We start from the raw sequence: 13,615 nt of genomic DNA on the forward strand, positions 1-13,615 counted from the left end.
CTCTGTAAATTAACAAAAAAGAAAATTAAGATTTTCTTTAAAAGAAAAACTAAATAAATAAACAATCCCAGACTTCAGATAATAAACTGAACCAGCCAGTAACACTTTAAAATACAAAAGTGTCTTTCCTTTTCTCCTTTAGTTTAACGCAGCATTATAATACTCTGAGGACAAGAAACAAAAAATATACCAAACTACCATTCTCAAGTTTCATTCTGAAAGGAAAAGTTTCCATTAATTTGAGCATTTTTGATTTGCTATTTTAATATAAAGTTGCACATGAGGCTACCTAAGGTACAAATAAACTAAACCTCTGCAGTGAAAACAGAAAAATCATACATGCAATTTATTCTAGAAAAAATGTGATTTTAACTTTCATTTAAAAAACTGTTAAGTATAACAGTATGTTAGGAACAATCAAGCTCACTAGAGGGACAATTTACTTGCAAATGCCAGAAAGCATGATAATTTAATATTATAATTCTGAACAATATCTTGAAGATTTCATTTCATAGTCTTTACAAAATAATATTCTAAACCTGATCACACTGTATCATACAACATGAGGAAGCAGGGAATGAGAGAGTGGAGTGAAGTGGATCCCTCAAAAATGCCATTTCCTGAGGTGTAAAGGAATTGTTTCACACTAACACCTTCAGCTGGGCCAGGACATTATGCTCTGTGCAAGAACAGTGCCACATTTTGATTACAGTGTGGCCCAAAGGCCCGTGTATCTAATTCTCACCTTAACAGACATGTAAGCGATTCTCACATACCACACAGGGAGGGCTGAGCACCAAGTGATAGAAATACCCATTTAAAATGACTCATTGTTTTGATTTCAATTTGTATAGCTGATAGAAAAAGAAAAGACCTTACAACAGAGGTCTCAGAACCACAGACAAATAGATGCAAATGTGCTTTACCTGCAGGAAGGAATGCCCTTGGACTACTAACATGCTATGGATCTGCAGTGAGCTTCTGAATCTCTTCTGTTGAATCAGTCACACTTTACACAAGCATTCACTCATTGAGAGAAGCTGCAGCCATGCAGTTCAGTGATCCAGTGCACTCCTCCGGGATTAATCAGACATGAGCCCTAATTGCAATAAATATTCACAGATAAAGGCAAGGATCATTATTCCCCCATTTACAGAGGAGAAACTGAGGCACAAAGTGATTGCTGCAAGTCAGTGACATAGCTAACTGAAAACCCAGTTAGCCCCACACCTGCTACCAGATGCTTTGAAACTGGCCAAAGCAGCTTTACTATTTAAAATGAATAATTTATTAAACATTTTATCTATGGTTCTGTGTTTAGTGAGACCAATGATTTCTTTTCGAACCTTCCATTTCTAAACAGCCCCCACAATGCTGGGAGTAAAGTTCCAGGAAATTTAGTGAAATCTGCCAGCAGATTTATCCCACTTACGAACATTCACTGTAAGCTGCAAGATACAGGGTCGGCCTGCTAATCACCAAATGAGGGCTCCGTGAATGCCGCTGCACTCATTCTCACTCCACTCAAATATGAACATGGCTCAGCAGGAGAATTAAAATGGAGAAAAATAGTAAGACTTTGAAGAAAAATAATGTTTCCATAAAACACAGACTTATTGCATGATAGCTGGAGGCAACACCTTTGCACAAACAGCTGTAAATTAAAGCTGTCCTTTTACTAAGCTTCCAGAGATTGCTTACACAATGTGTGGCAATGGGAGATCTTACAGAAGAGAGTTAATGCTCTTCTTTCTTCTTCACTTACTCAAGTTGTCGAAAAGCTACTTGCCTGCTCTTGGGAGAAGAGAATAACTTTTTATTCTCCCATACCACACTGCTACAGCTTAAGATGTGAACATTTTGCCACTGGATCGCTAAACCAGAATTTTCTTGATTTCTAAGTAGAGGTCTCAGTACATCATCAAATACACATCACCTGTAGGTGGCAAGTGTTAGAGGACTTGAAATAACCATTTTTTTCTAGCCTTTCCAGTAATCATTGGTGAGCTGTAAATGTGCTGTCTCTGCTCATTCCAACTATGAGAAGGCTATCCAGTGCTTAATTTCTTCCATACGCTGCAATATCTGGGTATAATAGAAGTCCATGTTGGCTGCAAATTCAGTACACACAGGGGATTCCATGTCACCAAAGGTGCAGTACAATGCAGTTCCTCCAATGCTAAGGAAAACAGTTGCTATGCACAGCAGGATCAGCAAAATACAGGAGCCACCAGCTACTTCATCTGTAAATTTAAGAGCAGAAAAGGTGAAAAAGGATGATATACAAAGCAATATGAACACATATGAGAAAAACTGTGACGGGTTTCTACAATGAACAGGTCAGGAGGTAACCACACTCAATAACGCTTAACATGCTTATTGTGTCAAAGTGACCATAATACATACCACAAACTGTATGTTTCTCTACGTAGTCTTTTCAGAAACCTAAATAATCGTAACAACATTTCTACAACCTGTGTACCTGTCCTTGCTGACATCACTTGTGGAGTCATCCCACAGTGAAGCAAAATACACTCGATTACGAGAACTTTGCAAAACCAAAGCCTTCCTTCTGGAAATAGTTGAAATGACACAAAAGCTTTGAAATCAGAACAAATGGAAACATTCTTGCTTCATTTCTACTGACAGACTGAGCTACCATGAACTACTTGTGTTTACTCTGACATTCTGACTATAAGGATAGAAACAAAATGTTCAAGGTAGGCTAATATGAAGGTTTATTTTACGTCTCAGTTATTCTGTGGTAACTCTTTGCATGGTTGTTTATTTCAGAGTCAGAGCAACAAAGAGGTTGTAGAGGTGCTATTACATCCTCACAACCTCAGCTGTCCTTGGTAACTCGTATGCATGAACAACATCTGCATCTTGTGTCAGTCAGATTGAAGAGGCTCTAAGAAAATTTCTGACCTCCCTTCACTCTACATCAGTGAGAAGAAACAGGAAAAGGAAAAAAAGAAGAAACATTCAAGCACTTTTTTGTGTGTTTGAAATCAGATTAACAATAATAAAAGTAAATTTTCCTTTTGAATTACTAAATCCTTGGGGGAAATAATCACAGAAGAAACTCTGACTGAAACTTTATTTAAAAGATAAATTGTTTTAAAATAATCTCAAGAAAAAGATGGAATAAGCTCCCCTTTGAGCAGTGAATGGATTTTCTTTTCAGTGTATGAGACACAACATACTTTCAAGCACTAAAGACCTCCATTAATACCATTTAGTAGCTGGCAGGCGCAGTAGATAAAGTACTATCATTAATAACCAAAAATATTTTTCTTAACATCTCTCTAGTTTGAGTAATAGACATCTCAGACACCAAGAAGAATACAACAAATTAATACACTGTATATCTTATAAGGCTATTTAGCCTATCAAAAAGGAAGGAAAGTGTTTAGCCAAAAATATACTGACACCTTGCAAATATATATGGATACTTAATTATAAACCAAAGTTATAATCTGACAAACTCCAATACCATGGTCTATTAGAAAGAGCTGGAAAGCTACTTGTGGACGAAGCATAACGGACTTGTTTCTCTTGCATCCCTTTTCACCTACATTGATTAGATTTAGGGAGAAAGTCTACACCTCCCACCTCTAAGCTCTAAACAATGAAAGAACGTCTATAAGGTGTCACTCACAAATTATTCAGCCAGAGAAATACAATAGTGGATTCAGTCTCAATCAAGCTTTAAGACAGAAGTGTACTTATTGTATCCTTCTGTAGCCTTGTTCCCCAAACCTGGTATAGAATAACCTTCAATCAGTCAACTTCACTTATTACTTGAGTAAATTTAGAAAGCAAAAAGATCAACATATTTTGGACCTCAAGAGTACAACCCATAAATTCAAAGCTTTAAATTACCTTGATCTAATGTGTCTTCCATTTCTTGAAATCTCACTCTTCTCTTTGTTTGCCTTTGGTGGACTTGAGCAATTGTTTTTCCTTCTCTGTCATCTCTCTTCTTTAGTATTGACACCAATCCTTCCGCTGGGGCAATCTATCAGGAAAGATAGTGAGTGGCAGAAGAGATGAGAGAAATCTATTTAACAATGATTTTAATGAAGAAATGAGCTGAACAGTTAAAGCAATGTTTTCTACTACTTTTCCTAAACATTGCAGTGCTTGTGAAACCTCCCTCTTGAGTATATCAATTCCTTAACACACAGGACAGCTGCAGTATCATTCTGCTGTCTGCTGACGCTACTTGCCCTCTGCTGTCAAAGTTAAATGCACGTATATTTACTGTTTGGATCATACTTTGTATTCACTGCAGCAGTTCCCTTATAAGCTCATGCTATTAAATCACATGGGTCAGGCAGTGGTGAGGAGGGTTTGTGTCAAAAAACACTCTCATCACAGGGCAATAAGAAGTCAATGACACCCTGCTGCTGCCTTTGCCTTTCCAAATATATAATCCTGCAGAGAGTATCAAATGCTTATTGTGAGATTAATTTTCCAGCATTGCAATTGGTTTCCCAAGGTGGACAGCAAGCTACCGTGGGGGCACAAAAACAAACAGAGATAACACCAGGGAAAATGAAAGCTTCAATGCTCTGGATAGATTCCAGTTCCATACTGTAAAAAGCTCTCTGGATACAGCAGCAGTTCGAAAATCCTTTCCTCCACGCTGGTCACCCAAAGGGCTTGCACAAACAGTGATACAGTTAACAAGTCAATAAACCCTAACTTCTCTTTCCTTCGCTACCTCATTTGGCTTAGCTGCAACAGTACATGCTAAGCCATACTAGGATGTTACTCCAGCCTGAGCGGTCCATAATTTCCTAATTGTTAGAGAAATAAGAGTAGGGAGAGTATCAGGAAAGAAAAAAGAGTTTTCTAAGCAAACAGTTCCTGATGTGCTAAAAATAAACATAAATTAAAATAGGAAGCATATTTGGACATGTCCTTTTTTATCTTCTTTACCTGAAGAAGCCTTAAGTCATCATTTTACAAATCTGAATAGCACTTTTTAAAACTTATTCTGTAGAACAGCAATAACATTTGCTAGATAGAAAAATAACCTGTATACATTTGTGCTACAGATAAAAAAACATATCACATTTGCAACTGAGTTTATAGCTCACTGATGAAGGAGATGACCCAAAATATCTATAATTTTCACAAAAACTTGGAGTGAAAAAAAACCAGCTTTCCAGGTAACTCTGTAATTGCAGACAACTGACTGCATAACTCCCCCCATATTCTAATCAAATTAGAAGACTATGCATAAAAAATTGTTTTCATTTCAATTATAAAAGCTGTAGAAAAACAGAAAACAAATGACTTAATAACTTATGCCCCTAAACTTGCTTCATGCTACAAGCTTATATAACACATCGACGCATGCTGTAACTGGAGATGGTGCATTGAACACTGTGAAACAGAGCACAATCCAATAGGCACTGTACCAACTACAGCATTTGGCATTTGTAACATTTTAACTGGCATATGTGGCAATCACATTTGCAGGTCTGGAAGTATTTTATAGCCCTCCAATGGACAAATAATGTTTCCCTGAACAACTCACAGAGTTGACCCCTGTGGGTATATGCCTACAGTCTAACAAATTTTCCCAAAGTCACACCTGAAATGGTGCAGTTGATCTCTGTCACATACCCCTTTTGCTTATCCGCTCAAGAGCTTAAATGGATTATTTAATGAAACAATTGAATGGATTATTTAATGAAATAATGTAATGAAGTACTTACTAAGTAGCATAAGTGTAGAGGTGGTGGAAAGAAATTGGTTAAGTCAACATATGGAGGACAAATATTTGGCACAAATTTATGAGAAATAATAGCCTGCAAGTGTCTCATCACAACAGACAAGTGCACTGGGGGGAAGCTTCTACTGGTAATGTTAAATTAGCCTTGAAGAAATGCCTGAAAATTTATCATGACAGCCAGAAAATTCAATACTTATGCTTCCTTGTTGTGACAAGTAAGGGGGATCGTGTAGGAGTGCATTAATTTGACTTATTTATTTGGGAGGGAGGAGATGAAACTACGCTCTTGTAAAGAGTAGATTATTTTTAAGCTTCAGTGTTCCGTATTGCTTTCATAAAGAGGATCAATGGCTCCACCTGCACCATCCACACAGAAGTCTAGCTGTCACTCGACACACGTGTCCACAAGTGGCTCAGACTGCACTTGGCAGGAATGTCACCCAGGGACAGCAGGGTGTTTGTACCAGTGCACCCTAAGATTAGGATCCAGTGATCCATTCTGCAAGCACTCATTTCAAACTGAGACATTTCATTTTGACTGCTGGATCTTAGCAGTTTCTGAATGACTGCGTCACAAGTTTTGTCTTCTCCAAGCTTAAAACCAGAAGGTTATCTTTGACAGGATTATGTGGAAATGTGTGCTTTGGTGATTACAGTTACATAAAAAGCTTGGGAAGAAGTCTTGCTACAATGTAGCTCACTTACTTTCCCTGTCAGCCTATATGGCTCTGTTTCAGGTTTTACTTCTAAACATATAAAGATCTAATCAACACAGAACAGGTTTCTCTACTCCGAACATCTTCTTTTGCTTAAAAAGGGCTCTTGATTTTGCAATAAAATCAGTGTGACTAGTGTTACTCTCCTATCCTGAACAAAAGTCACAGATCATATTTTTAAGAACGTCCCCTTTACCTGATACATAATTCATATCTAGAATATTTAATCTGCCTTTTTTTCTTGTTCTGCAAAGGACCTACAAAGCTATGCCTCCTCATCAGGACGCAGTTTATTGTGAAAATGCAAATACAAACATATAATTCTGTATAAAGCAGTATTTACATCTTGTCTTCTACCATATTCTCAACTGCAGCTAAAAAATATGTAATGCAAGGATCATCACATTTTATTTTTATTATTTTCAGCCATAAAAATGTCATTACTATAAACCTGTCATGCAAGAATAGGGTCCATCCATCTTGCTACAAATAAAACCTCATTCAACTAAAACAATCCTAAATGTGTTTTTCCACCATACCTTTTATTTAGAAAGATTTCAAAGCAATATTCAAACTGATTGTATTAGATCCATCTCCCATTAATTAAACATCCAAGGAGAGGGACTTAGCTGCCATGCAATACTTAAAGCTTTCCACCCTAGCCTTCGGGAGGCAGGAGGATTTAAAAAGGCAGAATACATTATTTAAATTGGAAGTTAGAAGGGAACTGTGGTTAACACAGTTGACCACAAGCCAAGCTTCTACTTGACTTGAACCACAGGAGGGAAAAATGTAGGCTTGCACCAGGTTGCACTGCAGACAGCTCTGTGTTACGTGAAAGAGCTACAATAAAGGACTTCATTGAAATATTGAACATTTTCTTAATTCCAAGTTAGGTAATTAACTGAAGATGTTCTTGCAGCATCTCTGCAACTCAGCTTACTCACTGAGCTCTGTTGACCTTCACAAAATCTTTTATAATTACTGCACAGTACCTGAAAATGGTACACAGTTATGTGGTGGCCTTTTGACAAACAGTCAAAAAGGAAAGCAGCAACGACTGTTGTTTAACTGAAACTCTGTCAAATATTTTAGCCTTTCTCTTTTTACCACTATTAATACAAAGTGATTCTGCTTTACAGAAAAGTATTAAACCATTTGGATAAAGTTTAATATCCTGGGTGCAAAATAAGAAAAATAAGCTCTAATTAAACTACCTGTCTCTTCTGTATTTAAAACAGCATTTGCTAATCAAATATTAAAAAACTCCTTTTTACATTATGCGTATTTTTGTGAAATACAATGTGTGTGTATATATATTTATGTATATATTATATATATACTTATAAACATAATAAACAAAACTATGAAAATAAGGTCCTGTACTTCAAGCTTTTAAGAGAAAACAGATTAAACTTGACTATTGGAATAATTCATGACATATAGAAGTAACTAAAATGCCCCAAAACAGAGGTACTGCAAACTGGGATCTAGGAATAACATTGTATGAAGCATTTTCGTTTGAATGCAGAGAACTACTCAAGCAGGACTTTTGTTTGTATATTCTTCTGTGAGCTGTATTCCTTATTCAGTTACCTGGCAAAGGTTTACAGTTTAATTTCTAGCAATGATGAGATGGTTCTTTGTTCTCAAGAGTCAAACAGAACTTTCTAACTGTAAATAGATACACAACTATTTACCCTTCCCCATTTTCAATAATATTATACCACAGTTGAAGAAGATTAATGAAATTCTGTCCTTCCATATGATTCTTGTATCTACGTTATTTCAAAATAATCTCTAACTTTGCCTTTCATTCTAACTATTATCATGGTCAAATTGATTTATGATGTATCTGGTTTTGTCTTTTTTTTTTTTTTTTTAAACTGTCATACCAGCACATTTAATGTAATTAATTTAATTTTATTTTGTGTGGCTACCAACGCCTTTTCTAGGTATTCCTTTCACAACTACTGTATGCAAGCACTGTTGTAGATGGCCACAGCCCAAACGATGCAACTTCAAAGGTTTCCAGAGGACAAAGAAGAAAGAAATGTTATGGCTGAGGGTAAAGATCTGTCTGCTTGTCAAAACATCAGTGGAATTTCATTCTAGCACTAAAACAAGCTCCGTGAAAGGGAGTTAACAGTGCTGCTCTCTCAGTTCCTGGTATCTTCCAGGGAAGCTGTAGATGCCCACCACTTTTGAAAAGCAATGCCTGGGGTAATGACAGGTGGTAAGATTTACTGGAAAAACAAAATGTAAGTGTATAATGAAAATCCAAGCTGCTTTGCTGTCCTTAACTCACTCTGCTGCACCTAGAAATGTCAGGTATTGCAAAACAGCACCAGATGCTGCATATTACAAATTTTAATCAGTATTGAGATTAATCCCTTTTCTCTTCTCCCCGATTTAAATCCCCTGCCTCACACACAACTCCAATCTCTTGCTAAGGACGATTCAAAAAGATTCCCACCAATGCCAGCCAACATTATGCCTTATATGGACAGAAAAAGTACTATGGAAAGACTCAAGGTACTCTTTCCTCTCCAGAGACTCAACTCTGCCATCAGAGTACTGGCAGTCCTAGAACTGGGATAGCAAACTAGAAATAAAACTAGATTCTCTGTAAAGCATCATCATCAGTCACTCAGCCAATCCATACAAGCATAATTTTTCTGCTTGCTATCACACTTTTTAAATGCCTATGGTAAAGCCATAGCAACTTAAATGCTATAGGATTTAGGATTTTTCTACTTCTAACAGAACATTCTCTCCTGTAGCTTAACTTGCTGAACTTTCAAGTGAACTCAAAAGAATCTAATCCTGAGGGATGATATTTAAACTACTCTCTTCTGTTATACATGTATATGGAATTAGCAGAGACTGTCAACAAAATGGTCTTTTTCAAAACCATCCTCTAAGTGAACACAAGTAAACAAAATGGTTTAGTGCAGAAGTTTGATTACATCTATGTCACTTTCCACATGTAAGCATTGTTAAGGGCTATGTAAAGCTTTGTGCACATGGCCCTTAGCCCTGCTATGTGATATGCTTCCTGATATTCCACAGGAGGAAAAGGTATTTTAAGGACAAGTCAGGATGAATGATTTTGGAAAGGGAATAGGAAGCTGTTTAGGTGAGGAGTAAACCCCAAGTGCTCTGTTCCCAGCTTTAGAGATTTTGCTAAACATATAACAACATCACCATGGATCCCCAGTATTTAGTTCCCTGCTTGGCTGCTGTCCCTGAGAGATCGTGCGTTCTTGGCCTCTGTGCATTCACTTCTGATCTAGAGAAGTACTGTTATTCTATTGTCAAGGGATATTGTTTCGTTCAATGCATTAAAAATGGAGATGAACTAAGAAGACACCTGTTTAGAAGTCTTCCCTTCCAGAATCTGGAATCACATCATTTCACAGTAATCTCATTTCTTCATTCAAATAAAAAGCTTTTAAGGTCTCATGGTTGCAAATGCACCAAAATCCAGAAGATAAATAAAGTGAAGATGTCATCATACGCTCTCAAAAAAAGTCCCAAAGCAATAAGTTTTCTATAATTTCAGAAGAGCAATCTAACTTATGAAGCACTCATCCTTGTTGTGGCCTGTCAGCAAAGCTTCAGAAACGTGGGCTCAGGCTTAGAAGTTATTTCTTAGTTTTGGCTGAGCAACAAAACTGCCTAAACTTGGCAAAATTAGATGGCCATACATTCATATAGAGACTTTATTACATATGTAGTTCTCAGCTATATGGAATAGGTACAGCAAAATTTTAGTCTATGAATACAAACAAACATTACATCATAGGCATTATGTAAATCTCTGATACGACATTGTGACTTAACAAGAACTGTCAGCCCATCTCTTAACAATCTCTGTCAGAATAAAAAAGAAACTGGTGTTCACACTCACACATAAAAATCAATCTAATTTTTAGAAACACAGAGCATTGTTGGTCAAGAAGGAGGTGAACAGGTAAACTTTTTTTCTGAATTAACAATTAAACAAGTGCAGATTTCTTTTCAGATTAAATAAAAGTGATAAATGAAGCAATATTTAACACATTTTGAAGTTGGCAGTATCTAAAATATTTTAATTGAGATAAACATGGAAGATTTCATAGGATTTGCAGTATTTACCTCAGCAATCTCTATCCTTCTAGCAAGTTCATCAAGAGAAGAAAAGCTGTCATCTAGTGATAAAGCTTCCAGTGAGTTGCATGATGCTCGTTCAGGTGAAATATCTGGAACAGTGTCAAAGTCCTCTTGGTTTGCCACGTTTCCAAATGATTCTTCAGTGTCTATTATGCTACCATTTAAAAATCTGATAAATAAATCTTCTTGCTCTTCGCTATTTACGTTTTCCTCCTGTCCTGCTGTTCTCTGTATTTCCTTGCATGCTCCTGAACGGGCAGTACTCTCCTGCTCAGATACGTTACTACACCCAGAGCATACACTCGATGCTGTTCTGTCCCACGAAGACTTTTCATTGTCATCATCGGGCCGTTTCTGTTGCTGCTCTAAATCACTGTTTCCAAGCTGGCCAGTAGCAATCTCTGAGGAACCAGCAAGATGCTTTGATCTGAGCAGATCTCTATCAGCTTGCACATCTTTATCAGCAGGAACCACATCAGTAGGCATACAATCAGCATCTGTTAAAACCAAAGCATCTACCATTGGTTTTAGAGGGAGTTTCACTCCAGGCTCCCCGGTTGTGCCTTCTATTTTTTCCGCATCCTTAGAGAGCCCTCTTTCTCTCAGCTGCAAACTGTTATCTTTACTGGCATCCCCAGATGATAAACAGCCCGAAGAAGGCCTGCCCACTGTCCCTGTGGACTGGGTGTGTGGCTCCAGTGTTGATTCAGCACTGCAGTGCTGCTCCTCCATGTGGTCCTTTCCTGCAGCTACCCAAAGGCTTTCTGCCTCTGTTTGTGTCTCAGTTTTATTTTCACCTGGAGAACTAGTGCTCAGCTGTTTATCTTTCTTTGGTCCAATGCCAGGAAAAGTTTCAGTACCTGAGTGCAACAGGAAAAACAGTTTCAGTGTTTTTAAATGATTCAAATCATCAGCCCAGGGAAGGAGTATACTGTGGTTTGATAATGTTGTAATCTAATGCTTTAAAATGCACTGCCATAAAGGGCAGCTATTTTATGTTCCAGTCAGAATAAAAGTTTCATTAGTAGTCTGAAAAGCTGACTCCTTATTCAGCAAAGTTTTTGCACATGTTCTTGCAGGCAAAGCATGTGCTTTCATGCCCTCCTGAAAAGAGTAACCCCCATACTTCAAGGACAATATGTATGTAAGCATCTTTCTGAACAGCCACATTTCTTCCGAAGCTTATTTTATGTGACTGCATCTACTGGAGGCCTGGAGTTCAGACAAATGCACTCAATTACAGAAAACTGTATTTTGATGCTGATGTATCTATCACACAAGGAGATTTCTGCATTCCCTTTAAAGAAGCTGAAATCACACTAATTAAAAAAAAAAATTAAATTCCATTCTTTTAATTGGGTAACTAGCACCTTTGGTTAACAGTAAAGTAGATATCCTATTACAATATCTTACATAATGGAGTTGCTTTTTGGATATGTAAGTCAGTTTGCATATTAAAAATAATATTGGATTATTTCTGCATTCACATGTATAATACAAATGAAAACTTATTTTTTTATCTGAAATTTTAGAGAAACAAGGGGAATTTACACGGCTTATGAATTCAACCACTATTGGCATGATCTGCTGATGAAGGAGTAGGTTGTTAGCCCAAGTTTTCAACAAAATTACTAGACATTAGCCATTATGAGAAGCTCAACGCCAAATATTCCCTTTTAGGCTTCTGAAGAGAAAAAGTGGTGTTTATAATCAGAACAGCAAAGCAAGCTAGCTGTAACAGAAAATGCCTTTTATTTCACACTTCCATAAAAATTAAGTTAAGACTGTTACAGTAGGACTACCGTTACAGTAAAAGTAATAACCTCAAACAACAGATTAATACCTCTAGAAAACAGTCATTTGCATATTTTGTCACAACAAAATGTATTCATAAGACTTTTCTGCTTTAAAGCAGAGATTAAATAATGCCCTTATGAACTGTAGATGTTCCCACAAGAATGACTGCAACTCTCTATGCTGATCTTATCCTTCCTCAAGTGTTAAAACCTTACTTAAAATCTGAGCAACTTCCTGAACTTGTTACATGAAACAGGGTCACAGTTGTTAATCTTTAAAGAAATGTTGGCATTAATTCATTGTATTTATGAACAATTTTATCACATTCTAAACCATCCTCATTTTAAAGGATAATGAGATACAAGGTAGCACAGACAAGACAGGCTCAGAAACTGAACAAGACAATATCCCACCATACAAAACTGCAGAAAAAAAAATCAGGACGTTAACAGACAGAATGAGTACAGGTACAGGAAACCTAACTTCTGTGAAACAAGGAATGGGTATGAGATAGGGACTTTTTGAAAATTAGACACAGATGAGTAGATAGCTCAAGAGATTTGTAACAGGATACTGAGCCCTTCAGAAATAGGTCATGAGTTCAAACACTGCCTGGATTATTGGTACAAGATTTTGTTACCATCTGTCAATTTTTCCTAGTGGACACATTGATACTACAACAGGCATCTTTACTGGCAGCTCCAATTGCAACAAAGATTAAATGGAATAAAAAATGAAATCAAATTCTTTACCATGAAAGGTGGCCCTTGAGCTGAAGGTTCTATTCCTTAGAAAGTAATAAAAGATCCTAGTGTTGTCCATCTAACTACAGACACATGGGAACTGAGATGTAATGATTATTGCTACATTCCACATCAAATTTTCAGCATCTTTCAACATTTTCATTACAGCTACTTCAAAACACCTGCTTTAGACAACCCATGCCCACTACATACTCAAGGCAAGTAAAGACAAATACCCGAACACTTAATTATAAAAGCAGCTTTTTCCTACTAAGTTAAATGAAGATGTACTCACCAACATGGCAGTAATTTTTTTCTGACTGTCAGAGATATAACAAAGTGTCTACTGAAATTTTTCTAACAATGAAAGCACTTACGGTAATTTAAAAAATATTTTTTTTCCCTCAAATAAAGTTACTTTAAATTCGATATTTGCTTTGTTCATCCCAGAAACC

General features: G+C 36.8%; 1 protein-coding gene across 8 annotated transcripts in view; it reads right to left on the bottom strand.

The window, feature by feature from the left end:
- Positions 1 to 276: 276 nt before the first annotated feature.
- CNST (consortin, connexin sorting protein) overlaps positions 277 to 13,615 on the bottom strand; it is a 47,457-nt gene continuing 34,118 nt past the window's right edge. For all 8 annotated transcript variants that reach the window (XM_054061587.1, XM_054061586.1, XM_054061585.1 and 5 more), the window contains 3 exons: positions 10,606 to 11,480; positions 3,886 to 4,021; positions 277 to 2,243 (listed from right to left, as the gene is read on the bottom strand). In XM_054061587.1, the coding sequence (XP_053917562.1) occupies positions 2,038 to 2,243; positions 3,886 to 4,021; positions 10,606 to 11,480 (1,217 nt within the window). In that variant the 3' untranslated portion in view covers positions 277 to 2,037. The remainder of the gene's footprint in view (positions 2,244 to 3,885; positions 4,022 to 10,605; positions 11,481 to 13,615) is intronic.

Source organism: Cuculus canorus, chromosome 3 (genome assembly GCF_017976375.1).
Source record: "Cuculus canorus isolate bCucCan1 chromosome 3, bCucCan1.pri, whole genome shotgun sequence".
Taxonomy (NCBI): Eukaryota; Metazoa; Chordata; class Aves; order Cuculiformes; family Cuculidae; genus Cuculus; species Cuculus canorus.